We start from the raw sequence: 23,454 nt of genomic DNA on the forward strand, positions 1-23,454 counted from the left end.
TTATTATGGACAAATTAGAAAATAATGAGTAAGAATCCAGCAAATATTTATCAAGGGCCTATTGTCTGCCAGGCACTGTAACAGGTACTTGAGATACCTTAGTGAACAAAACAAACCAGATCTCTGCCCTTCTGGAATTTCTGTTCTCATGGGTATGGAGACCTTCTACCACGTCTGTCCTTCAGAGCATTTTCCTTCAAAGCACATACACAGGTGTATATTTAAAAATTCAAAGAACCACAATGAGATAACTTTCCACACTCACTAGGATAGCTACAATTAAAAAGACAGACAACAAGTGTTAGTGAGGATGTGGAGAAATTAGAACTTTCATACATTGCTAATGGGAATGTAAAAATTCCAGCCACTTTGGAAAAGAGAGCTCCCTGAAATATTAAATGTAGCATTATAATATGACCCAACAAGTCCACTTCTAGCTATGTACTGAAGAGAAATGGAAACATGTCCCCCCAAAATGTACATAAATGTTTATAGCAGCTTTATTCTTAGTAGGCCAAAAGTGAAACAACCCAAATGTCCACCAGCTGATGAGTAAACTAAATGTGGTCTGTCCATACAATGGGATATATTCAGCAATAAAAGGAATAAAGTATGGATACATTGTACAATGTGGGTGCACTTTGAAAATATACTAAGTGAAAGAAGCCGGTCACAAAAGACCACATATTGTATGATTCCATTTATATAAAATGTCCAGAATAGGCAAATCCATAGACGGAATGTAGATTACAAAATGCCAGAGGTGGGAGGGAGAGAGGAATAAGGAGTGACTGTAAATGAGTATGGGGTTTCTTTTTGAGGTGCTGAAATGTTCTAAAATTAGATAGTAGTAATGGTTGCACAGCTCTGAATATACTAAGAACCGGATTTCTTTTTTGGGGGGGTGGTGCAGAAAATTGTATACGTTATAAATGTGAATTTTATGGTAATGTGAATTACATTCTAATAAAGCCGTTTTTTTAAAAAGCCAGATGGGATCATACTATACATAATGTTTTGTAACTTGCTTTTTCTACCTCATAATATTTTTTCCACATTCTTAACTAATTTTTAGCTTACAGTATAGTATAGTAAGTGTGTAAAAACTCAGACTATAAATCAGAGAGACCTGGGTTTGATTCCCACTTAATAATTTTATGAAACTGAGCAAGATACCTAGCTTTTCTAAACTTCTGTTTTCTCATATGTATGATGGAATTTTAAAGTACCCATCACCATAGGATTCTTATGAGGATTTGTGAAGATAATTCATGAAAAGTATTAAACTCAGAGCCTGGTATCTAGGAGGTTCTCTGTAAATGTTAGTGGTTATTATTCTTCCAAAACCTTAGTTTTAATTACTGTATCATTGTATAGATGTACCATACTTGAATCAATTCCTTATTATTGGTCATTTAGGTTATTTCTGATTTTTTAGCATTATAAACAGCACTGATTGTAGATTTTTTTAAATGTAAAAATTGTGTATCATATCCCTAAAATTTTCAGAGTTCTGTGTTGTAATAGAAACACTATGGGCTTTGGAGTCAGAAAGACTTGGATTTGAATCCTAGCTCCACTGGATGACTTCAAGTAATTTGCGATTTTTGAGCCTTATCTTCCTTATTCATAATACAGAGTTAATAAAACGTAACCTTTCAGGGTTATCATGATAATTACATATAATAAAAATAAGTACCTGCATTATGGTGGGTATATAACATGACAGCTATGTTATGCTGGGGTCTGCATGAAGGATTTCTATTTCTTTCCTTTTATTTATAACAGATGAGTAGAATATACACAATTATTTTATCATTTTCCTTAATGTTTAGCAAGCCAGGCACTATAGTTGAGCACTTTCGGCTTTTTGGTAAAACACATACCCTCAAAACTTTTAAATATTTGCCATAAAAGTAGCTAGGCATTTAAAAATAGAAGTCAGCATGTGTTCTAAACCTGTCCTCTGAGGCTTTGTGGCCATATTCTGCAAGAATTTCCACAGCATGGGTAATTTCTTTTGGAGTTTATTTGATCCCCCTCTCAGTTTGGATAGACAGAGGCTACTTGTTCGGTGAGAAACCAGTACAGAATAATGGGGGCTTTTCAGTTGAAGTTCATTTTGTTCTGCATCCTGCTTTGGAGCACTAAAAGTGAAGCACTGACAGTGTCAACAGGAGGAAGTGATGACCTGTGTTTGTTGGCAGGGCATGTATGGCCTTAACACATGTTTAGCTGGGGATTAACCCGACTATTTATGTTGGGTTCCTACAGCGTATTCCTTAGGCCTCCATTTTGCTAGCCTATATGTAGAGCACCTTTCTCCTGTCGAGAGATTCTTCAGTTATGTTCTTCAGTCTGAAGGTTATAACCTGGCTAACTGGTCTCCTCCATTATGCATATTGTGCATGGTCACGCACAGACTGTGACCAAATTCACTCTCAGAGAGTGATCTTAAAGCCTTCTTCTGGGGTCGCCTTACTGATCATTTGCCCATTTTTAGTTACTTAGAAAGTAGAGAGAACCCAAACAGCTGTTTTTGCTGCTAGCCCCCTAAATTTCATTAGCCATGACAGTCTGCATGCAGGGCTTCCTGCAACAAATCCTCATAAGAACCTGTTATCTTCGCCACTCTCTCTGGCTTTCAGTGACACATTCCAGGGAGATGGGCATCCTTCTCTAGTATATTTTTCTGACAATAAGAGGTGATGTTTATTTTTTCATAATAGTTTTGTAATCCTGCCATTTGGGGACTGATAAGTGCAAAGGGGTTGTTTCTCACCCATCATGCAAATGATATTCTTGGAGAATTTGGTACTATCTATGTATTGTGTGGCCACATCCCCAAATGGGTAGTTAGGCTATATTGAACCTGGCAGTCTCCTTCAGTCCCTTTGCAAAAGAGGAAGAAGAATCATCATGCCTTCTGAACTAGAAAGACCCGAGTGCCCTATCACAAAGCTTCAGCCCAGCTGCTGCCCTCTCACTCTTTCCCTCGCCCTCCTTCCTTGACTAGTACAATCGCTGTGAGCCAGGGTGTCCTGGCAGTGACCTGCTGTTGCTCTTGCCTCTGGCTCTTCAGCTTTGTGGCATGAGAGGGCTCTCTGGTGACCAGCTATATTTAGCTTTGTGGCATGAGAGGGCTCTCTGGTGACCAGCTATATTTAGGTGTGTCACATCCACACAGTTCTATTAAGGGGGCTGCCTTCCTCGGCTGCCTGGATGCTGGGAATACAGGGATGAGGAAATCAAAGTCCCTGCCCTTTTCGGAGCCTACTCTAATGGTTTTAATCAATGAATGGCTGAATGGATTTCTAGAAATGAATTACTATCTCAAAGAACATGAATATTTTAAGATTTTGCATTGTCTTCTGCATATATTGTATTAATATACCAGTTAGTAACAGTGTATAGGAGCTGTACGTCTCATTGATTTTATCAAACGTCTATTTTTTCAAATGTTTGGTATATCAATGATAAAAGTGATCTTTTCTATTTTTCACTTGTGTTGTTTTTTAGAAATTTGCTATTGCGGTTGTTGGGTTTTGTTTTAAGCTGATTAAATCTTGTAGGAAATCCAAACATAGAGCCAGGTTATGTCAGCAGTTTGCTGATCCATAGATGTGGGTTTTGTCCCTTTTCAAATGCTTAATCCACCCCCGTCCCCCACCCACACCCCATAGATCAGGTTGGTGGATAGAAACAAAATCGATCCTTGATATGCTCATCCTTGAAAAATTTTGAGCGCTTAAATCCTCACCTTCATTTTAGAGCATAACATTTTCTTCAGAGAGTATAACTTGCAAAGTTAAATGATCTCTGTCAGAAGCACGCTGTATAGCATCATTATTGAGAGCAATGGTTCTGACATTAGATAGACATAAGCTTGAATCTCAGCACTTTACTTACTACCTGTGTGATTTTTACAAGTTACTTAATCTTTCTGATCCTCAATGTGTGCTTTTCTAAAGAAAATGAGGACAGAGTACCTATCCTATGGGATTGTTGGGAACATTAAATAAAATACTGTATTTTAAACATTTAACATCGTGCTTAGTTGATCGCAAACCTCACGCAAGACATGGTAGCTCCTATTATTATTATTACTACTTCGTAAAATATAGAACTAGAGTCATTTATAAAATTATTATAATAAATCCTACTACTAAAACATTGTACTCCATTTATGAGTTATATCAGCTGTATAGGAACATTTACCATGAATCTGAATAAAGTTTTTATCACATAACAAGGGTCACTGTGTACTGAAGGGTGACTAGAAGGAGACAAAGCAGTGGCTGGGTGGCCAACGAGACTCACTCACTAGGCAAATACTCCCTTACATCAGGCTTGTGATGCTATTCAGATTTGTGCCTTAGTTAAATGACAAATCACTACAAGTCTCAAATAGTTTAAACTGCAATGCTTACATTTCCAAATGCCAAGGTTCTGTTATATTGACGATAGATCTCAGCCTTGCTGTTAGTTACCAGCCTGCTTTCCCACAGGCTTCTTCAACTGTCTTTCAGTAGTAAATCCTCATCATAGTGATGACTTCTCCTCCCCAGCCTGCACTAAGGGCAGGAATGCCTTTAAATATTTTAGAAGTTCAGGAGCTATCATAGAATCTCGTAGACTGGATATCTGCTCCTCTGTGTAAAAGTCCTCATCCTCTACCCCGCTGACCTTCAAGCAGCAAACCATTTAGAGATTGATAGGTTATTTGCTTTTTTCTTTCTTTTCTACTAGTCCATTCACATCTGTTTTTGGCCATGTGGGGGATCGTTTCTCTTTTCCGTTCTTCTTTATATTTCTCTTGGATTTTAGTAGGGGGATGTGTTTGTATACTTTGCACCCATTGAGATAAGTAGTAAGTACATTGAGATAAGTGGTAAGTCCTCATTTAATGTTGTTGGTATGTTCTGTGACTTCAAGTGAAACAGTGTATAATGAAACCAATTTTACCATAGGCTAATTGTTATAGACAAGAGGTTAGTTCCTAGTTTCATAATTATAAGGAAACAATGTTGAATGAAATGACGTTATTTGAGGATATGCCATGCAGGTAGTTTTTAACAAAAGCCCATATCTATATGTTTAAATTATCTCTGACTCTGTTCACTGGATGCTTTGGCCTCTGATAGTTATTTCTCTCTTGTGTCGGTTCCAGGGGAAATCAGCCTTGTGGTCCCACCTGTTACATTATCAGGAAAACCGGCAGAGAAAACTCACATCTGGAAGCCTGAGTACCTCAGGTAAGGTGGTCTCTACACCATTGGAGAGAACCCCTCTACCCACTTTCCCATCTCCCACTGGAGTGATCAGCTGTATGTAGCAGACTATTCCAGGTCAATGAAGCCGTTGCTCTGTAATGTTTTCTTTTTTAAATATTAAGCCACTGAGCTCTTCGAACCACAGAGCATGTCATAGCCATGGGGTTTGCTTTCATTATATACCCTTATGTTCAGTGAGAAAGAAGACATATCAGCAAGAGGCCAGTCTTAGAATGAGTTCAGGTTTCAAATGAATTTGGGTGGTACTGATGTCTTGCGTGTGGAGCAAGCTGTTTTCAGAGTCTTTTGTTTTATTTCTCTGAGATGGACATTGAGATGATCCGTCAGTTAAGAGAGCCTGTTTGTCAGTGTCCTACCTTAAGGTCTCGTGTGAATGATCCCTTATGCTTCCTTTCTGTTTCTGTTTTAATAAAAATATCAGAGTTGGCAGTGACCTCAGAGATCATCTAGTCCAGCCCCCTTATTTTACAAGAGGAGGAAACTGGGATCCAGAGCGGAATTGAATTTACTCAGGATCACACAGTGAACTGATGGAAGAGGAGAGATTAGGCGCCAGGCCTCGTGTCTCCTGGCTGGTGTTCTTTAGACCTCTTTGCAGTGTCCCTTGCAGGGGACAGTCCCCTCCTTCCTTTACTGCTTGGCAGCATCCCCCCTTCACACCATCCTTCATGTTCGTCTCTCTGTCAGGGAGTTTGTTCACCTTCCTTGGATGTTCTTGTCTTGATGGTAAAAATTAGCTTAAATGGAGGTGAAAAGATAGGTATGAACTCAGTGTTGTCTCTGCCCTTGAAATGGTTGACTTCAGCTAGCACTGAATGTGGGGAGAATAGTTGACTAAAAACCGAGGACAAGAGCTCCCTACGTAGCCTAATAAGGAGTTTTTTGGTCCACTTTCTAGATATGAGAGTGAAGAATCTTCTCAGGAAGGCTGTAGAACTTAATTGCTAAGGGATAAACTGTAGCCAAACATTCTCAATAGCTCAGTGATGAAGATACTAAGTTTTACACTTTGGGCCAGACGTGAGCATATAAGGGTATTGTATGTAGAGGCCCTGAGCATTCTGAGACACATTCTTTACAAATCCCTTTGGATTTTTTGTAGCCCATTTTGAGGCAAGAGCAGGACAAGAGTAACAGCTCCAAGTGGAAGCACTCTTTCCATGGATTATAATGAGAACATGCTGGATTAGGAACCAGAGGACCTGACTTTGCCACTTGGTAACTGGGCAAAGCAGCTAACCTCTGAATTTCAGTTCCCTCCTCGGTGATATCTTCCTTGGCTATCTTATAAGTTGTTAGAAAATTAAATGAGATAATGTGCATAAAAGTATTAAATCTGAAACCTAGTGGTTACTTAATAAATATTCATGAAATGATTGATCAAAGTGTTACCAAAGCAGCCATTTCCTGTAGATATTTGTGGTTTTAGATAAGAGAGCTAGTCACCTGTTTGGATAGTCGGATCTCTTTGGACATGACAGCCTTTTTTGTTCTAGGAATACTTCTTGATTCAGAACGGAGGAAGTCCGATGCCAGCTCAGTCATGTCTCCCCTGAGAATCTCCCTCATTCAGGATATGAGGTCAGTGTGAGCTCACATGTAATAAGCCACTAAAATCTTTTCAGTTGCTGCTTAGGTGTCCACTTTAAATAGCAGGGTCTCAGTGACTTGGGCTTCAGCGGCATCTCAGTTAACCAGGCAGCCCTTCTCATTGGTCTTGTGCTTCATGAAGCATTTGTAGAGCTGTACAAGCAGTTGGGTTTCCTGACATTTTTGTAGAATTATACCAGAGTATCTCAAGGGCGCTGAGGTTAGCCTGGCTTTTTGAGAGCTGTACTGCAACACTTCCCCAACCTCATCCCCCACCCCCCTCCTGTTTGTGGTGAGACTATCCTTGCAAAGCTACATGGAAGCACAAGGATTAGAGAACAAGGGAGATGGAGTCTCCCAGGATGGGATAGGGTTGCCTCACTAGACCTTTTAGCTTCATGAGGGGAGGTATTGGTAATGAGTTCATTTCCCACCCCACCCTCCACTTCCTTTTTCCCATTTCCCCTTCAGGCACATCCAGAACATTGGGGAAATAAAGACTGATGTGGGAAAGGCCAGAGCATGGGTACGACTGTCCATGGAGAAAAAGTTACTTTCCAGACACCTGAAGCAGCTTCTCTCCGACCATGAGCTCACCAAGTAAGGCCACTCCACCTGGCGTAGAATCAGGCTCTCAGGAATGGTGGGGGGATTGGAAACCCCTGTATGGGAAGGGGGAGTATTCATTATGTCATTACTGCTATATTCATCCAAACTCAAATTGCATATGAAGGTTTTGAAGCATTTCCTCTTCTCCCTCTTAATCTGTGGAAGAATAATTGTGCTATATTTGTTCTCCCTACCTTCTCAATCTGCATGCCCCAAAATGGCTTTCTTAACAAGGTTGTGAGAAGGTTGGGGTCCTCACTGGGTACCTCAAAATTTTGGGGCTCCTCTCCTTGCTGTATTTAGGTGACTTGTATACCTGGGAATAGGGCATTTTCTCGGTCTCTTTCCTCTCTTGGGGAGGAAAGGATTGGAGAATTAAAAGGAAACTTCTAAGATATCCCCTGATCGAATTTGTTTTCTCCTGAGCTGAGGGCAAACCCAAAGCAACCAAGTCCTGCTCTTCCTCTGGAGCCTGCCTGAGTCTCCCTAGAGCTTAAAGGGCTTTCAGATGAGCCTCCCAGGTCCTCCCCCTCCACACTTTTCACTCACAGAGGGTGGGGAGAGATTCCAAGGCCCTCACACTCCCAGGGACCACTAAACCCACAATTCCCTTCTCTTGATGTTACATCTTTTTCATTTTTTCTGTACCCTAGCTGCTAGAAGAGGGGGCGGATGGAGGGCTCTGCCCCTTCTTTGCCTCAGACTACCACCTCTCTGTCTTTTCCTGTACATATGTTTGGCTCTTTCTTTATTGGCAAGCCTATTGGGCATTTTTGTTTAGCATTTCTTTAGGCATCTTTTCATCGTTATTATGTATATGTGACTTCCCATGGATGATAAAGCAGAGGACTGGACCTTGGGGAAATTTTGTGTGAGCCAACTGATTAAACATTCAGAATCTGTTTTTATTCAAAGTGGAAATATGATTTTTTAGACTGTTCATTGGGTGTGTAAGCCATAGCAAGAAACCAGGTTTAAAACTTGATTGGTTAGAGAGCTCACCTTGAGAGGTTACGAAATAGTAATTCTGAAAGCTGTTAAATTTGATTCCCTATAAGGACAAAAAGGTTTATGAATAAAATTTGAAGATTGGTAGGCCAACTAAAAGAGAACTAGTGTACACGTGAGGCTGGAGTTTGTAAAGGAGAAGTTTGCCCACCAGATTCTAGAGAACAGTTGTGTGTGGTGGAAAAATCTGTCGCTGTAGTTGTGTGGGCACCAGGGCCTGACAGGGCAGGAATGTTTCCTGCTGGCCAGTGTGGGCGTCATCTCAGGAGAGGCTGCAAGTCAGCAGGAGGACAGCAAAGTCCTGAGGGGTTCAAGTTCAGGAACTGTGTGGAGACAGGGTAAGGTGGCCACACATTCTGAAGGAAGACGTGAGCTGGCCTCTGTACACTGGGCTCCACAGCGGTAGGTCTGGGTTGGATGAGCGCAGAATCCCGGGCAGCAGCCAGCGGCGCAGACCTCAGTGAGGAAGCTGATCATGGTTTCTTTCTATCGTAGCCCCGCTAGAGGGGATAAGCTCCGAGTTCACTCAGTCAGCAGTGATGTCTCACCGGATCGTCTGACTTCTGTACTACTCTGAGTGAAGGGACAATGAGGAGGGGTTTGCTGCGACAGATTGCGTTTTGGGTGGGGCATAGGGAGAGAAAAAGGGGCCATTTATCAAAACCTGCTGACTTTTCCATCCTGCCCTCTCATCTTTCTCTCAAGTTTGTTTAAAGCTCCAGCCACATCATACCCCTCAGTTTTCTCAGGATATCTTCAGCCCGTTCAGGAACTAGTCAGAAGTTTTCTTTGCCAAAGTTTGCCGGGACTCCCCAGAGAGTCCATTCCTTCTCCCGGCACCCATAGCGTTTGTTACATATTTGTTCATCCCTGTTTTACCACTAATGGCTGAATTCTCATTATCTAGTTGCTTACTGCTTATTAAAGTTTGTTTTCATTGGTGCCATGAACCATGTACCTTTCCCAGCACTGAGCATGTTGCCTATCACCTAGCAGATATTGAATTGTGCACATAAAATGTGTGCATAGTTGTACAGATGGGAGGAGGTAGACGGCCTTGGAGAGTATATCTTCATAGAATGTTCCTTGGAGATGAGGTATGGTGGAGGCAGGGTAAGGTGGCTGTATATTCTAAGGGAAGAAGTTGGTTGGCTCCTATATAGTGAGCTCAAACGCTTTCTCCTTAACATCTCTGCAGTGACTAATACTGGCAGTGCCCCCTTTACCTTGAAATGCATGGCTGCCATGGCCCTATAGCATCCTGTTCTCCTTCTCCACTTACTCTTTCCAGGGTGTTGGCTTCCACAGCCCTCAGTTCTCTACACGTTCTTTCCACTCTCTCACTTAGTCATCTCACCCATTCTCATGGCTTCTGTCACCTGTATACAGGTGACTCCCACACCTGAAGCTCTAGCTCTGAGGTTTCTTCCAAGCACCAGTCCTTCATTTATTTCCATTTAGATATCTTTCCTTTAACTCAGAAAGAACAAAAGCATGCTTCACAGAGTCTTCTGCATAACTACCTTTCTTTCTCTTAAAATTTCTGTTAGTGTCACCATTATTCTCTCTGAACATCTCTCTCCTCCCTGCCGAAGTTCAAAATTTGGAGTCAGTTTGAGTCCCTGCTCTGCTTTACCTCCCATGTACACATTTCAGGTCCTTAGCCTCCACCCCCACCTGGCTCCTTACCTACTGCCTCCACCGTAGTTTCACCCTCATGCCCCTTCATCCTTCGGCTACACTAAATTTAAATTTCCTGAAGTTGGTCATGGCTTTCCCTTCACTTCTAGGGCAAATTGCAGAAAGCTATTACTCGCAGGGCAGATTGCAAACTCCTTAGCCTGAATATTTAGGGCCTTCCTTCATTTGACTGTAGCTTAACTTTTCAGTCTCATTACTAACATATTACTTTCCTGAGCTCTCAACTCAAGACAAACTGGTTCTCCCACCCTGTCTGTCTCCTACACACCTGTCTGAATTTTCCTGTCCTTTAGGTCCCTGTTCTAGGACCATTGAAGCCTATGGCTCTTTAAATTCCCAGAGAGAGTCTTTCATTTGGCAACTCATTACATGGTGTTTACGATATATTCACCTAGACTGTATTTGAGGATCGGTGCTTCCCTTTCTAGCACCTGCACATAGTAGGCCTTGGTTGGTGAATTATCTGTTGAAAGTACCTTATAAACCTGACTAGGTAGAACTTCACAGATGTACTGAAGCCCCTGCCTCTCTGGCTACGGTGATTGGCAACCAGTGCAGTTACCTTTTTCTGTTCTCTGTGTATTCCTCTGTGCTGAGGGCCGTGCGTTTGGCTTTGTGTCCAGCCTGCTTGGGGAGGGCATTCCTGCTGTGCGGCTGCAGAGGGCCTGCCACATCAGGCAAAGGAGTTGGTCTGGGATGAGTGAGCAGTGGGGGGAGGCGTGGGGACGGGAGGGAGTTTGACAAGGACAGGATCTGTGCAGCTCCTCCTTGCCTGTGACCTGGGTCATTCCCTTCAGTGCCCCTTACTGCCTCTGAAGCTGTCCTGGGCTTACCTGCACATTTAAAGCAGTGTTCTGACTCATGGGTCTCAGGTCTGCTGAGGGTGTGACACTAGCCCCGGTCATGAATGGTGGTCACAGACTTCCTGCCATTGCTTCTCCCACACCACACACGGTGATGCCCTTGCTAGAAGCCCGAGAGGGCCTGTGTGTCCCCTGAAGGAATGTCATTCCAGCCTGTGGTCTAGAAAGGATATCCCATGACACTTTACATCAGTAACATCAACCCTTGGACAGAGGTAGAGTTTGGTTTTTGTTGTTTCTGCTGTAGCTTAAGCCACTTTCCCTCTAGCCCTCAGTTAGAGTAGCTGGCTTTGTTCCTTTTTCAGGTGGCCTTAGAAAACTTGAGGCTTGACATCTTCCTCTTCCCTTAGCTGTCTCCTTCCAGGACTGAGTAATTCTAGCCCTTTCCTCTCCTTTTGGCTGGGAGACTGATATATTGCCTCCTTTCCGACAGAAAGTTGTACAAGCGCTACGCCTTCCTGCGCTGTGACGACGAGAAGGAGCAGTTCCTCTATCACCTCCTCTCTTTCAATGCCGTCGATTACTTTTGCTTCACCAATGTCTTCACAACTATCCGTGAGTAGCCCTGTGCTCCCACTAGCCTTCTCGGGTGCAGTCTTTGTGAACCTGCCTGAGGCTAACTCACTGCCTCCCTTTTGAAGAAAACATGATCACTTATACTTTCGATTTGGCCGTTTGCTTCTGGGGAGAGAGGTACATTTGCCCCGTTGGAGGTGGTTTTTCTCTGAAGCTTCTTATTCTTGTTCTGAGCTAGGGGGCTCAGTCCTTTTGGCCATCGTGTTGTCACTGTGTCCTAGGCACTGTGCTGGGAACCTAAGGTGATGAGGTAGAGTAGGGTGCGGTGGTGGAGTTCACTGCCCTCTCTGCACACCTGTAAAGGAATCTTCCCTTTTGTTTTGGGCTGAGAGTTCCATTCAGCATCACAGAATGTTTCAGACCAGCCCAGGGAAACACAGCTTCCTGAAGTAGCAGAAGGAACTCCAGACGGTAGTGGGAGGTTTGGGTCCTGCTCTGCCCTAACCCATTATGTTTCTGTGAGCAGTCTGCCCCTGCAGTGGGCCTCAGCCTTCCTATTTGCACAATGAAGAGGAGGGTTCAGAATGATCTAGGGAGGGCCCCTGGAGCCTCATCTTTCTTTGGTGCCAGGACGCTCTGTTGGGTAGGGGGTAGTCTCTGAATTTGCCCCATGGCTAGTTGTTTGGCCAGTGACTCAGCAGCCTCAGTTGTGTGGGCTCTTGTTTCTGCGTGACACCTGTCCTCCCTCTTAGAGACAAGTGCTGTAGGCTTCAGTAGAAGCAGCACTGAGCTGGAATTTAGGAGACCGGAAGGAAATTATTTTCTCTCTCAGTGCCTCAGAAAAGGCGTTGTAATACCTGCATGGCCTCTCCTGAGATTGTCATTAGAGTTTATGAGATGATAGATGGAACAGTGCTCTGAAAAGCAAGTCATTCATTCAGTACAGTGTCAAGTTGGTGATATTGTTTAAGGAAGAGGTTCACTTAGCTCTGAGCCTGTATATGGACTTGGATCTTTGATGTTTGGGTGGTAACGCTGGGAGGAGTGAGACTGAGGGGTGGATTGACTAATATTCTGAACCAGACCTTGCTCTGTGTTTCCCCGAAAATAAGACAGAGCCAGACAGTCAGCTCTAATGCGTCTTTTGAAGCAAACATTAATATGAGACCCGGTCTCGTATTATATAAGAACCGGTCTTATATTATAGTAAAATAAGACCGGGTCTTATATTATTGTTTGCTCAAAAGACGCATTAGAGCTGATTGTCTGGCTCGGTCTTATTTTCAGGGAAACGTGGTAGGTCCTGGGGATCTGTTGCTCTGGGCTGTGCCTGAGCCGGTCCATCAGTGGCCACAATCATGCCAGCACGCCTGGGGCAGGTTATGGCCCTTTCAGGTACGGGAGGGATTTCTGATCCCACTCCATGCCTCTGCGGCTTCTCCTAAACAGTGATCCCCTATCACATCCTGATTGTACCGAGCAAGAAGCTGGGCGGCTCCATGTTCACTGCCAACCCATGGATCTGCATCTCGGGAGAACTGGGGGAGACACAGATCCTGCAGATTCCCAGGAACGTGTTAGAGATGACCTTCGAGGTATGTGTTATCCGGGGACTACACCTTCAGGCTTTGTGGGGATCTGGGTTTGCAGCAGCTGCTTTTCTGGAGCCTTCTGCAGGGTTTTATAGAGACCTTGCTCTGTACAGTATTATACACCAGCCCAGCTGACCTGTCTTGAGATGATCGGAGGCTGGAGCCCTGGGTTGACCATAGTGGGGACAGCTGGCCCTGCCTAAATGGTCTCTGGCTGGAAGGCGTTTACCCATCTGGACTTGCGTACCTCCCTGTCCATGGTGTGTTGAGAAATCCCCAAGAATTCATCCAGATGCTGGAGCCCAAGTGTTCGCAGAGACCTCTGAACCTCAGACTGCTGTCCCACTTCAAGAGCTGCCTGCTCCCAGGCCCTGTTCTCCTTCTAGGCAGCAGTATATTCTTTCTCAGCTGTGGGCCCCCCATGAGACAGTGCTCTGCTGCCAGCTTTGGTGGGAAGTGGAGCCATGAGCTCTGCCCCTGCAGATGCTGAGCCCAGGTTGTAGGCAGCCAGTCAGACCTGTGGCCTCTGAGGAGTGCCGCTCTTTCTCCCACTTTCTTGACCTCATCTTCTCTATTTGGTTGTTCTCTCCTAGTGCCAGAACTTGGGGAAGCTTACTACTGTGCAGATAGGCCATGATAACTCAGGGCTATATGCCAAATGGCTGGTGGAGTATGTGATGGTCAGGAATGAGATCACAGGACATACCTACAAGTAAGTGTTCCTTCAGCTGTGCTATGAGGTAGTGGGACAGCATGTGCCACCAGGGGCTGTTTGATGCTTGGGTATGTGGACTTCTTAAGGAGACCCTTTAGATAGTGACAGGATGAGGCAGCTTCCTGTTTGGCTCTGCCTCATGCAACTGAAAAAGCAGGAGGGTTTTCCAAGCGAAGATGTATGACAGATTGCAGGCCACCCATCACTCAGGTGGCTTCCCTGATAACACACGGTGGGATGGATGAGCAGGGCCTTGAGGGTCCGCAGGGATTGGCTTTGTTGATGGCTCTTGCAGCGCAGCAATGGGAAGGACACTGGAGGAGCTGGCCACTCTGACAGGCCATTGCCTGACCTTTAGGTTCCCCTGTGGCCGGTGGTTGGGGAAGGGCATGGACGACGGCAGCCTGGAGCGGGTCCTGGTTGGGGAGCTGCTCACATCCCAGCCCGAGGTGGACGAGAGGCCCTGTCGGACCCCGCCTCTGCAGCAGTCCCCCAGTGTCATCCGGAGGCTCGTTACCATCTCACCTAGCAACAAGCCCAGTAAGTGGGGCAAAGGGCTGGGCCCCCGTGCTCCCCATCCTGGGAAATGTGGGCAGGTCTCTGGGAGCCCTGATACATTAGCCCAAATCCCAGCCTGTACAGCTGCCTCAGGCACCACTTCTAGCCACACAGCAGCCTCTGGCATTTGTCATCCTCCTCTCTGGATTGTTCGGGGGCATTTGGTACTCTCTCTAGAGACCGGGAAGGAGAGGGGAGTTCTATGGAGTCTGGACTGCGTTCTCTGTACTGTTTGTATGTGATCCTAGAGAGGAGAGGAGCTTACTTTCTGGCTTTCTCTTTTCTGATACCTGGGCTTCACAGCCAAATCTTGGCCTTCTTTTGGTTGCCAAAAGTTCCAGGCTTAAAGGAAAGATGAACTTTACAGAACTCTAAAGGTATAGGCTTTTGTTTTGTTCCTCCCTCCCCCCAGGATTTTAGGAAGAGCTAGCTGAGCAAAGTTGGGTGGGCAAGAGCCACTTTTCCCAGGGTCCAGGGCATCTTCCCCCCCTGGAACCCTTCCCATGTCCTCAGCCTCCTGCTCAGTCACCCGGCATTGTTAGCCTCTGACAGTGGTTAGGGATGTTTTTTGATTGTTATTAGAGCTGAACACTGGGCAGATCCAGGAGTCCATTGGGGAGGCAGTCAATGGCATCGTGAAGCACTTCCATAAACCTGAGAAAGAGGTGAGTCTTCCTGCCCCCAACCAGGGCCTTAGATTGAATGAGAGAGAATAATAGGATTCTAAACCCGTGTGCTTGGACTGCGCAGCGTGTAGAGTATGTACCTCTGTTTGAAATTAAGCAGATTCTTCATCTGGGGGCTTCTGCCTTGGGTTACCCTGTTTTCTTGACTCACTAATGGATCCAGCAGAGTCTCTGGGCCCCTAATGAACAGTGTGTATTTTGTCTTCTTCAGGATTTGTCTGGGTCTCCCTGAATAATGGCCACACTGGCTTTGTCCCCCTGGTGGGGACCCAGATCCATCATCTGTTCATTCATCCATTCATTCAACAGCTATTCACTGAGAGCTGTTCTGAGCCAGGCACTGTGCCAGGTGCTAGGGAAATAGACAAGGTCCCTGCCTGTCTTTTCTGCCCTCCCAGCTGTGGGCTGTGGATTTGGGGAGGCCTTGGTGGGAGGGCAGCTTGGCTGAGGCGAGCCTGTCACTCTCCTGTTTCCTTACTAGCGAGGCAGTTTGACGCTGTTGCTTTGTGGAGAATGCGGCCTTGTCTCAGCCCTGGAACAGGCTTTCCAGCATGGATTTAAAACACCCCGTCTCTTCAAAAATGTCTTCATTTGGGATTTCCTGGGTGAGTTGGACTAAGGTATGAGGGTGGGAAAAGCGTACAGAGATATGGGGACTCACCAACATAATATGGTGCTAACTGGTGCTAACCACTGGGGCCTGTGGTCCAGAAGCCAAATCAGATGATTCTCAGATTAGATCTGTTGTTTGTTTGCCCTGCCTTTTCTCAAAGATAATGATAGAAGCCCTCCCCAGCCTTCACCCCTCACCTCCTGAGAACTGGACAGGAAGGATTCTTTCTAGGCACCTGTTGTATAGTACAGGCCTAGTTATGAGCCCTCCCCCTTCTTCTTAGATCTAGAAGACCCATTGATGGCACTGGAGCCCAAGCCCTGGGCTGCACCCACCTGGGTTATTTTCATGCAAGGAGCTTCTCCCTCAAGAGTTGTTTTTAATCTTCAGACTAGGAAAAGCACCATCTTTTTATCAGGGGCCACATAAATTAATTTTTAAAAAATGACAAGGAACATACAGATCATTTTGAAATGTGACCAGTGCCGTCAGAACACTCATGTTATTCTCATTGAATTGCCTGCGTCAGCGTGGAGAGGCCCATGGCAAGTGTCTTGCAGGACAATCAGGGACAGGTTGGTGGGGAGCCTTTGTCACTGTAGGCTTTTATCCTCTACAGAAAAAGCACAAACCTACTATGAGACTTTGGAGCAGAATGAAGTTGTTCCTGAGGAAAACTGGCACACACGGGCCCGGAATTTCTGCCGATTTGTCACCGCAATCAATAATACTCCCCGGAACATCGGCAAGGACGGCAAGTTTCAGATGTTGGTGTGCTTGGGAGCCAGGTACTGCAGCCGCACAGCCCAAGTACATAGCAGCCAGCCTGGGGTGGTGCTGGAGTCCTGGGTGTGGTGCAGAGGTGGGGAGTGACAGGCTAATGACCAGGCGCCCTTGAACAGGTGAGACTTGAGGGCTTCCTACAGGCTCTTAATTTCTTCAATGCACCATGCATATATGCGTGTGTGTAACTGGGCAGAAGGGGCCACATTTTGATGGAAAGATATAAAACCACCCCACTGACGAAATTTGAAAGAGAGATTATCTTGTCATTCCTTCAACAAACATTTGAATGTGCCAGGCCTTGTGGAAGGTGGCAGGAATGGCGCTGAATAAAACATGGCCCGTACCATGTAGAAGTTCATTTATCCCAATTAAATACGGTACAAGGCAGAAGGTTGTGAGAATCCAAAAAAGGAAGTGCACATTCATAAGGTATGCTGAAAATGTAGAGGAGAAAGATCAGAGAAGGCTTCGGGGAAGAGGCTGTAGGATAGGGACCTTGAGCTGGGCCAGAGAATCCTTCCCTGTTAGGACAGATTTGTTTAATCAGCAGACTGAAATGATGCTAATTTGATATCATAGAGGGTGTACATCAGACTGGGCAAGACTGTTAGAGCTATTCGAGTAGGTCAGGTAAGAGCATGAAGCACGAATAAACTTAAGGCAGTAGTTTGTTCAGGTCACAGAAGGGAGGGAACTGGTATAACGGTTAAAAACAGACTCTGCAGCCAGATTCGTTAGGATCACATGTCAGATCAGCCACTTGCTAGCTGTGTTATGTTGGGCAAACTACTTAACATCTATGTATAAAGTGGGCATAATAATAGCACTAATAAACCATGTTTCCCCAAAAACAAGACCTAACCGAGCAATTAGCTCTAATGCGTCTTTTGGAGGAAAAATTAATATAAGAACCGGTGTGATATGCTGTGCTATGCTATGATATGCTATGATATGATACCCGGTCTTACAGTATATAAGACTGGGTCTTATATTAATGTTTGCTCCAAAAGACGCATTAGAGCTGATTGTTCGGCTAGGTCTTATTTTCGGGAAAACACTATAATCGCTATGTGAATGTTCCGTAGCTCTTAATATTCCCAGTGCTGATGGCATGGGGAGAAGTGATTGGCTGTTGGGATGGAGGAAGTGGTGCTGACTGGACCTGGTGTCTGCTTGGTGGTGGGGTCACCTAGGGAGGGCGTGGGTAGCAGAGGAGGTAGAAGGCCTGGTGGTAGAAGACAGGCTGATTGGGGTCAGACTGGGTTGGTGTTCTGCGGCTGGGCAACCCACAGTGGGAGCCTTTTAGAGCCTTGTGAGGCCTCTGCCAAGCCCTGTTACGGAAAGAAAAGAGGACTGTGGGGAGCTGTCTGCTTCTCCAGCTTCAGACTTTGTTTAAGGAGTGACGGAGCAGTTTCCCCGTGGCCTTGGACTAACCATCTCCCTTCCTTTCCCTTCTGACCCATTTGGACTGATCTCACCCGCCAGAGATCACCTCCTACACCACTGGATTGCCCTGCTGGCCGACTGCCCCATCACCGCGCACATGTATGAGGATGTGGCTCTGATCAAAGACCACACACTGGTCAATTCCTTGATCCGCGTGCTGCAGACCTTGCAGGAGTTCAACATCACGCTGGAGACGTCCCTTGTCAAGGGCATCGACATCTGACCTCCCAGCACCAGCTAGCAATAGGACTGAAACAGACTCGCCCTGCAGCTCTGACCTTCTTCCCCAAGCGACTCAAGCGAGTTGTGCAGGAGACAGAGAGGAGATGTACACTCACTGTAAAAAGAAAACTAGAGGATTTTTGGAATAAATAATCTATTTTAGAGTTTATTTGCTGATTTGCCTTTTACACACTTTCATGTGAAAGAGTGATAGGGAGAGGGAGACGAGGTTGGTGCCGCTTATTTTGAAGCTGGTGCCCTCGCTCGCCATGGCCGCGTGCTGGGAGCCTGCGGCCTCCCTGGACTGAGCCTGGCACTGCATGTGGGGCATTTCTGCTTCCTTGCCCCACCGCGTTAATGAGGCCATTCCACATCGTTTTTTAAACTAATGTTTTCTATATTAACATTATTATGGATATTTGGCTTTCCCGGACCACACACAGGTGTGCTGAACGGGAAGCCCCTAGCTCCAATCAAAGGGATTTTTAGTAGTGCCTCTACAAGCACTGACGAGTCAGTCCCACATCTTTTTTTTTTTTTTTTTTTTTGTCAGTATTATTTGGGAAGAAGACATGCCGAGATGTATCATTGTGCAGAAAATCACTTTTCCTCTTGGCACGCAGTTGCACAGAAATAAACATAAGCATGTTTTAACAGGTTTTCCTTTTCTTTTTTTTATTATTTATTTAACCCTCCATTGTGTCTTTTAAGTCTTTCTTTTTTCTTTTTTTTAAAGAAAGAAAAAGCTTATCACAGTCTAACTGGCTATGTTGTTATTGTTAAATTTATGTTGTTTTGCAACTTAGAAACCAGCTACAATATGGCCCACTTAATAAAACACCTGAAACAAAAGTGCGTGGTTCCCTGATTTTTATGGGGGTTTATGAGCCGTGGGTGGTGGAGGGTGCAGTGTGGTCTGTCTGAGAGGACCCAGCTGCAACATCGCTTGTCTCTCTCTCCTAGCTTGGGGCTGTGGCCTGCCCTGAATGCCCCCAAGAGCTGGCATCTCCTGGGTCTTTCCTGCTGTAGCACCAGGAGCTTTCATAGCTGTTAAATAGTTATTTGAGAGGGACACGAACAAGGATTATTTTCCTACTCTACAGAGGAGGAGGCTGAAACACAGAGGGGAAAAGACATGGTCAAGGTTGCAAAAATTGTCACTTGACTGATACAGGATGGGCCATTTCCTGAAGGGTAAGGAAGACAGGTGTGGGGACACAGGACACGTGAGATCCTGTGTGCCCTCAGGAAAAAAAGCTCTTTCTTGAGACAGGTTTGCTTTTCCTGGGATGGTAGGTGGAGCTTTATGAGAGTCCTGGGAACCAGCTTCCTTTGGTTTTATTCTTCAACTAAGCTGCTTTGGCAGGAAGCTCCGGAAGTGTAGCATGACCAGGTAGAACACCTCAAAGCAATCAATGTCATCTTCCGTGTTTCCTATTTCGCATGTACTGTTGCCTCTGCCTGGAATGCCTCCCCTTGTGCCCATTTCCTTTTCATTGTTTAAGGTTTACTTTAGGAGTCACCCACTATAAAGCTTTCCCTAATCCCCACTGGGCACAGTTAATTATTCCCTCATTGTGCACCTATAGTTTTTTAGATGTCGGCACTTCCTCTCTGGGTTGTCATTGCCGGCTTTCATGTTGGGCCCACTTCCTAGACTGTGAGCTCCTAGAGAGCAGAGGAGGTATCTTGTTCATTTCCATTCCTGGTGTCTGGCAGGTGGCGAGTGCCCGGATGGGGCTTTTTGAAGAGATGAACAAAGGGACTGGAGGCTTCTAGGACAGCCGCAGTGCAATATCCTGCCGGCAGGGGGTGTAAGTGGATTGTGCTGCAGCTGTCTGTCTGAAAGGGGAGGGCATTAAGGGGCGGGGGAGTCTTCAGGTTTTTGGGAAGTGGAGTAGGGAAAGTGAGGAGAGGTGGGCAGCGCCCCTAGAGCAGGAAGGGGGATTCCTGGCTGGGCAAGAAAAGCAGCCTGGACCTCACTTGTATGTATGTCTATTGTGGGCCAAGGCCAAAGATGCACCTAAGTTGTGCATCTTGACACACTTCTCCCTTTTCCTCATAACTCTACAAGGCAAGTGTAGATTAGGCGAAGAAAGGGAAGCTTAGAATTTAAGCACTTGCTCAAGGCCACACGTATCCCATAAGTAGTTTGCAGTGGCCAGAACTGTCTCACTCCAAGCTTGTGGCTTTTCCATTGACAATTACTCCCTTATTTGATTCAGGTCTCTACTCAGATGTCATCAGACAGACCTTTCCTGACTGCTCTAAAATACCAACAGGTCAGTCACCTTCTATCCCCTTATTTTTTATTTTCCTTCCTACCTACATTTATACTCATTATAGTCTGCTGTGTTCACTAAGTAGTGACTGGCACACGGTAGACACCCAGTAAGTATCTGTGGCGTAAGTGAATTCACTGGCAGTGGTTAAGATTATAGACTCTATAGAGCCCGAGTCCTTAGGTTGAATCCTTGCTCTGCTCCTGTGACCTAGAACAAGCTACGTAACTTTCCTGAACCTCAGTTTACTTATATATAAAATGGGAACCGTAATACCATGTTTCCCCGAAAATAAGACCTAACCAGAAAAGAAGCCCTAGCATGATTTTTCAGGATGACATCCCCTGAACATAAGCCCTAATGCGTGTTTTGGAACAAAAATTAATAGGATCTGGTCTTATTTTCGGGGAATCACGGTAGTGCCTGCACTATAGAGTTGTTAGGACTAAATGACTCTTATGTGTACGTCTGCAACAGGGTCAGGTGTGTGCGATAATTGGTGGTGGTTATTACCCTCTTATATCAAGCCCTGCCCTGGTTCCTGACTGGGACCAGACCCCCATCCTCAAGGAGCTCAGAGGCAAGTGCTGTGGGGAGTGTAAGACCGAGGGAGGTACTGACCGTGATGCAGGGGCCTGATACAGACAGTATAGTTGATTTGGCACCAAGTGGCTGGTTCGTCTCCTCAAGGAATAGTGCCAAATCTGGGGCTCAGCATTGGTCTCTGCTGGCAGATTTCTGGATGTCCAGAGGCAACAGTAGCTAGATTAGCTTGAGCTAATCCATGCTGTTGGGCCTGTGTGTAGCCTCCACCTCTGCCACTGTGACCAACTCCTTTTAGATTCCTGTTGTGCCAGTTCACAGTGGCCAGTGGTGAAATAGCTGAGTCATTTAATCTGCTTGGTTGTTCAGTTCTCTTGTGTGGTTGATGCTCTCTGGTGAGTGCTAATGTATGATAAAAAAATCTTTGTACTTTGTCCTGCTCCTAAAATGTCCACCCATATGCCTCTCCCCCAGACCTTTTGTCCCTAATCTTCCAGGCCTTTTTCTCCAGTCCCCTGACTAGCCAGCTATACCATCAGCCACTGCTCAGGAATGTGTGTATAGTCTCCTGGATGTAGCTCTCCTTCCATAACCAGGTGCAGCCCTTACAGCTCTGCTCATTGGGAAGATTTTCCCTGGCTGTGCCTGGCTTCCTGCTTTTCTTTCAAGGCAACCCCCGAATGTGACTGTCATGCAGCAACTCTACATTTTTGGCTTCCACCCACGTAGCAAACTGACCCATTAGCAAACCAGGCTTAGTTACCCTTTCCGTTTTATAATGAACTACTGCTGACTGCACCTGACTTTATGCCTTGGCCGGTCTGACAGCCCAGTTCATAATGGGAAGTTCTTGGTGTACTGGCACTTGAAGCTCATGGTTTAGCATTTCATTTAAACCAGGGCCCAGTAACATGCTAGGAGCTGTTTCTCAAAAGGCATGTAATTCTCTGTTGCAGTTGGCATCACTTTGTTCCAGAATCCCAGGGTCCTGCTTTGTGATTCTTTCACGGGGACTTGCAATGAGCTCTGCAGTGCATCTTCACCCATCATTGACACTTCCCACACTATAGTCTGCTGGCTCATACGACCCAAATGACAGAATATTTGCTTAGCAGCTTGGACTTCTTGTAGAGCCCTCTTCTACCCCAGGCCCCACTCAAAGCAGGCAACTTTCTGAGTCATCAGAGAAGAATTCCTAGGCGTGGACTGTGTGGCCTCCAGAACCCAAAGAGGCCGTCTAAGTGCTCTGCTTCCTTTTTTGTGGTAGGAATGCAAGAGGCATCAATTTGTCTTTTACATTTTTTTTGTGGGGGGTGTATTGTGGCCTACCCATGACCACTGGACACCTAACAGTTTCAGTGAGGTAGCAGGTCACCGAGTCTTCTTAGGGTTTGTCACCTTCTGGAGCACATGTCTTACCAAGGTCTCTGGTAAACTAGTCACCTCTTGCTTTTCCCACTCAATCACCATGATGTTATTGATGTCATGGCTCTGTGTGATATTCTGTGGGATGTCCAGATGGTCCAGATCTCTTTGGACTATATTATGACTGAAGGCAAGAGAGTTAACATAGCTTTGGGGAAAAACGATAGATGAATATTTTTGTCTGTTCCACATGAGTGTGAACTGTTTCTGATCTTGTTCCATTCAAATAGAAAAGAACACATTGACCAACTCAGTGGCCACATACTCGTACTATGTATCTGAGGCCTGACTAGTCTTCTCTAGCAATGATAGCACGTCCAGCACAACAGTTACTATTAGCGCAACTATTTGGCTGAACTGTAGTAGCCTGTGGACATTCTCTAGGATCCATCTGGTTTGTCAGGGGCCAGGCCGGCGAATTAAATGGAGATATAGGGACCACAATCCCTGCATCCTTTAGGTCATTAATGGTGACATTAATCTCTGCCAGCCTCCTGTCCTACAAGTTGTGATGTTTTTTTATTTAACATATTGGCTAGGTGGGGTTGGGGAGCAATTTCAGAGATTTCTACTTGGTTTTTACCACTATGATTGCTCTGATCCCCTAAGTACTCAATGTTGGGGTTACTCTAATTGCCAAATATAGCAATTCCAATTACACACTTGGGGATTGGGGAAATGACCAGTTGGATGGATCTGTGGACCCAGGGGACTGCAATTGGGCTTTAGCTAGGATTCTTTTTATTCCGTAGTCCTAGAAGTCCCCACTCTAATGGGGTGATGACATTTTGGGTCTTTGTGTGTTAATGTCAGCTCTGACCCTGTGTCCAATAGTTCTTGAAATACCTGGATGTTTCCCTTACAGTCACCTGGGTGAATGCCATAGGTCATTCTTGGATTTCTGGAGAAATCTTTACGGTATATACTTGTCACTCGGTCTTGGAGACGTGCCTTCTCTTCAGTCAGTAGGTTCTGGATCTAAATATTGGCTCAGATCTGGGAATT

At 45.4% G+C, this 23,454-nt stretch overlaps 1 protein-coding gene across 3 annotated transcripts in view; it reads left to right on the top strand.

Moving 5' to 3' along the window:
• The window catches only part of DENND5A (DENN domain containing 5A), an 81,044-nt gene extending 61,997 nt beyond the window's left edge, over window positions 1-19,047 (top strand). For 2 of the 3 annotated variants that reach the window (XM_081061988.1, XM_081061989.1), the window contains 11 exons: window positions 5,171-5,255; window positions 6,791-6,875; window positions 7,356-7,484; window positions 11,499-11,620; window positions 13,031-13,176; window positions 13,767-13,885; window positions 14,247-14,428; window positions 15,029-15,111; window positions 15,614-15,737; window positions 16,365-16,533; window positions 18,017-19,047. In XM_081061988.1, coding sequence (XP_080918114.1) covers window positions 5,171-5,255; window positions 6,791-6,875; window positions 7,356-7,484; window positions 11,499-11,620; window positions 13,031-13,176; window positions 13,767-13,885; window positions 14,247-14,428; window positions 15,029-15,111; window positions 15,614-15,737; window positions 16,365-16,533; window positions 18,017-18,200 — 1,428 coding nt within the window. In that variant the 3' untranslated portion in view covers window positions 18,201-19,047. The remainder of the gene's footprint in view (window positions 1-5,170; window positions 5,256-6,790; window positions 6,876-7,355; window positions 7,485-11,498; window positions 11,621-13,030; window positions 13,177-13,766; window positions 13,886-14,246; window positions 14,429-15,028; window positions 15,112-15,613; window positions 15,738-16,364; window positions 16,534-18,016) is intronic. The other variant, XM_081061990.1, reaches the window with a different exon arrangement.
• Window positions 19,048-23,454: the final 4,407 nt, after the last annotated feature.

The sequence above is a fragment of the Rhinolophus hipposideros genome, assembly GCF_964194185.1.
Source record: "Rhinolophus hipposideros genome assembly, chromosome: 10".
NCBI classification, from domain to species: domain Eukaryota; kingdom Metazoa; phylum Chordata; class Mammalia; order Chiroptera; family Rhinolophidae; genus Rhinolophus; species Rhinolophus hipposideros.